General features: G+C 48.8%; 1 protein-coding gene across 1 annotated transcript; it reads left to right on the forward strand.

The window, feature by feature from the left end:
• Positions 1-1,001: 1,001 nt before the first annotated feature.
• LOC117539843 lies at positions 1,002-2,104 on the forward strand (the record flags this gene model as incomplete). The annotated part of the gene is made up of 2 exons (XM_034206193.1): positions 1,002-1,118; positions 1,328-2,104. Coding segments are annotated over 2 exons (894 nt in total), but the record flags the coding sequence as incomplete, so codon positions are not given.
• Between the last annotated feature and the right edge of the window lie 347 nt (positions 2,105-2,451).

Below are 2,451 nucleotides of genomic sequence, written 5' to 3' on the forward strand. Positions count from 1 at the left end.
TCTACCTTTGCCTCGTCGGTGCTCTCAGCCCTCCCTTCCTCTGATTCGTTCCAACTCCTGCCTCCAAACTCTGCTGCAGAAACTCTCCTCTCTACTCTCTCATCCACTCTGGACTCGCTCTGTCCTCTCACATCTCGGCAGGCTCATCAGTCCCCTCCTGCTCCCTGGCTAAATGATGCACTGCGTGCTAATAGAACCGTCCTTAGGGCAGCAGAGCGGAAATGGTGGAAATCCAAACACCGTGACGACCTCCTAACCTATCAAGCTCTCCTCTCCTCTTTCTCTGCTTCGATCTCTCAGGCAAAAAGCACTTTCTTTCAAGATAAGATCCAATCTTCCTATTCCAATCCTAAAAAACTATTTTCCATCTTCTCCACCCTCTTGGACCCTCCAAAAGCTCCTCCCCCATCCTCACTTCTGTCAAGCGACTTTGTTACCCACTTTGAAAAAAAGGTTGATGATATTCGCTCTTCTTTTTCTGACTCACCTTTACTCACCGCTGGGTCACCAGACCCTCCTTCCACCAACACACTTACCTCCTTTTCCCCTCTCTCTCCAAGTGAGGTTCTTACCCTCATTACCTCTGCCTACAGGCTACCACCTGTCCTCTGGACCCTATCCCTTCAAACCTCCTTCAGACTATCGCTCCTGATATTCTACCGTTTCTCACCCATTTCATCAACACTTCTCTAACTTCTGGTCACTTTCCAAACAGTCTCAAGGAGGCAAGAGTAAACCCTCTCCTAAAGAAACCCACTCTCAACCCGTCTGATGTTATAAACTACAGGCCTGTCTCTCTCCTCCCGTTCCTGTCTAAATCACTTGAACGCGCTGTCTTTAAACAACTCTCCTGTTATCTCAATCAGAACAACCTTCTGGATCCGCACCAGTCTGGTTTCAAGGCAGGTCACTCCACTGAAACTGCTCTCATTGCTGTCACGGAGGAACTGCACACTGCCAAAACTGCATCCCTCTCCTCTGTCATCATCCTTTTGGACCTGTCTGCTGCATTCGACACGGTAAATCATCAGATCCTCCTTCGCACTCTCCAAAAACTTGGAGTTTCAGGCTCTGCACTTTCCCTCCTCACCTCATACCTGAAAGACCGTACCTACAGGGTGACTTGGAGAGGGTCTGAGTTCGACCCTTGTCAATTAACTACGGGGGTCCCTCAGGGCTCTGTTCTTGGTCCCCTCCTCTTCTCCCTGTACACAAACTCGCTCGGATCAGTCATTAGCCCGCATGGTTTTTCTTACTACTGCTACGCTGACGACACCCAATTAATTCTGTCCAATTAATTCTGTCCTTTCCCCGCTCAGAGACCCAGGTCGTTGCACGCATCTCTTCTTGTCTAGCTGACATCTCTCAGTGGATGTCTGCTCACCACCTCAAGCTCAACCTTGACAAGACTGAGCTGCTCTTCCTCCCGGGAAAAGATTGTCCCACTCTTGACCTAACAATCAACATCGGCACCTCAGTTGTGTCCCCGATTCAGACTGCAAGGAATCTGGGTGTGACCCTAGATAACAACCTGTCCTTCACTGCAAACATCGCTGCTACAACCCGTTGCTGCAGATACACGCTTTACAACATCAGGAAGATACGTCCCCAGCTGACTCAGAAAGCGACTCAGGTTCTGGTCCAGGCTCTCGTCATCTCACGCCTAGACTACTGCAACTCCCTCCTGGCTGGTCTACCTGCATGTGCCATCCAACCTCTGCAGCTCATCCAGAATGCAGCGGCTCGTCTGGTCTTCAACCTTCCTAAATTCTCCCACACCACTCCGCTCCTCCGCTCCCTTCACTGGCTTCCGATAACTGCTAGAATCCACTTCAAGACACTGGTACTTGCTTACCATGCTGCGAATGGATCTGGCCCTTCCTACATCCAGGACATGGTTAAACCGTACACCCCAGCGCGTGCACTACGCTGTGCATCAGCCAAACGACTCGTTGCGCCCTCGCTGCGAGGGGGACCCAAGTTCCCATCGGCGAAAACACGTGGGTTTGCTGTCCTGGCTCCAAGATGGTGGAATGAGCTCCCCATTGACATCAGGACGGCAGATAGCTTGCACATCTTCCGGCGCAAACTGAAAACTCATCTCTTTCGACTCCACTTCGAGCGTTAGAACTATTAATGAAGCACTTTTATACTAATAAAGGACTGGCTTACCTAAAGCCAGTTGAGTAGCACTTGAAATGTTTGGCTCTATGAAACCTGATGTACTTATATGATTCTGTTTTCTTCAAGGTTGTGTCTTCCTGGTCGAATGTACTTATTGTAAGTCGCTTTGGATAAAAGCGTCAGCTAAATGCAATGTAATGTAATGTAACTATGTAATGCTGGAAATCACATTCAAGAACATCATTTAGCTTTTTAACTAAATGGATAACAAAGAAGCTTGCCATGTGTCTACATGTTTAAGGCCTGAGAGAAACTCAGGTCTTTCAT

Source organism: Gymnodraco acuticeps, unplaced genomic scaffold, assembly GCF_902827175.1.
Source record: "Gymnodraco acuticeps unplaced genomic scaffold, fGymAcu1.1, whole genome shotgun sequence".
Classification (NCBI taxonomy): domain Eukaryota; kingdom Metazoa; phylum Chordata; class Actinopteri; order Perciformes; family Bathydraconidae; genus Gymnodraco; species Gymnodraco acuticeps.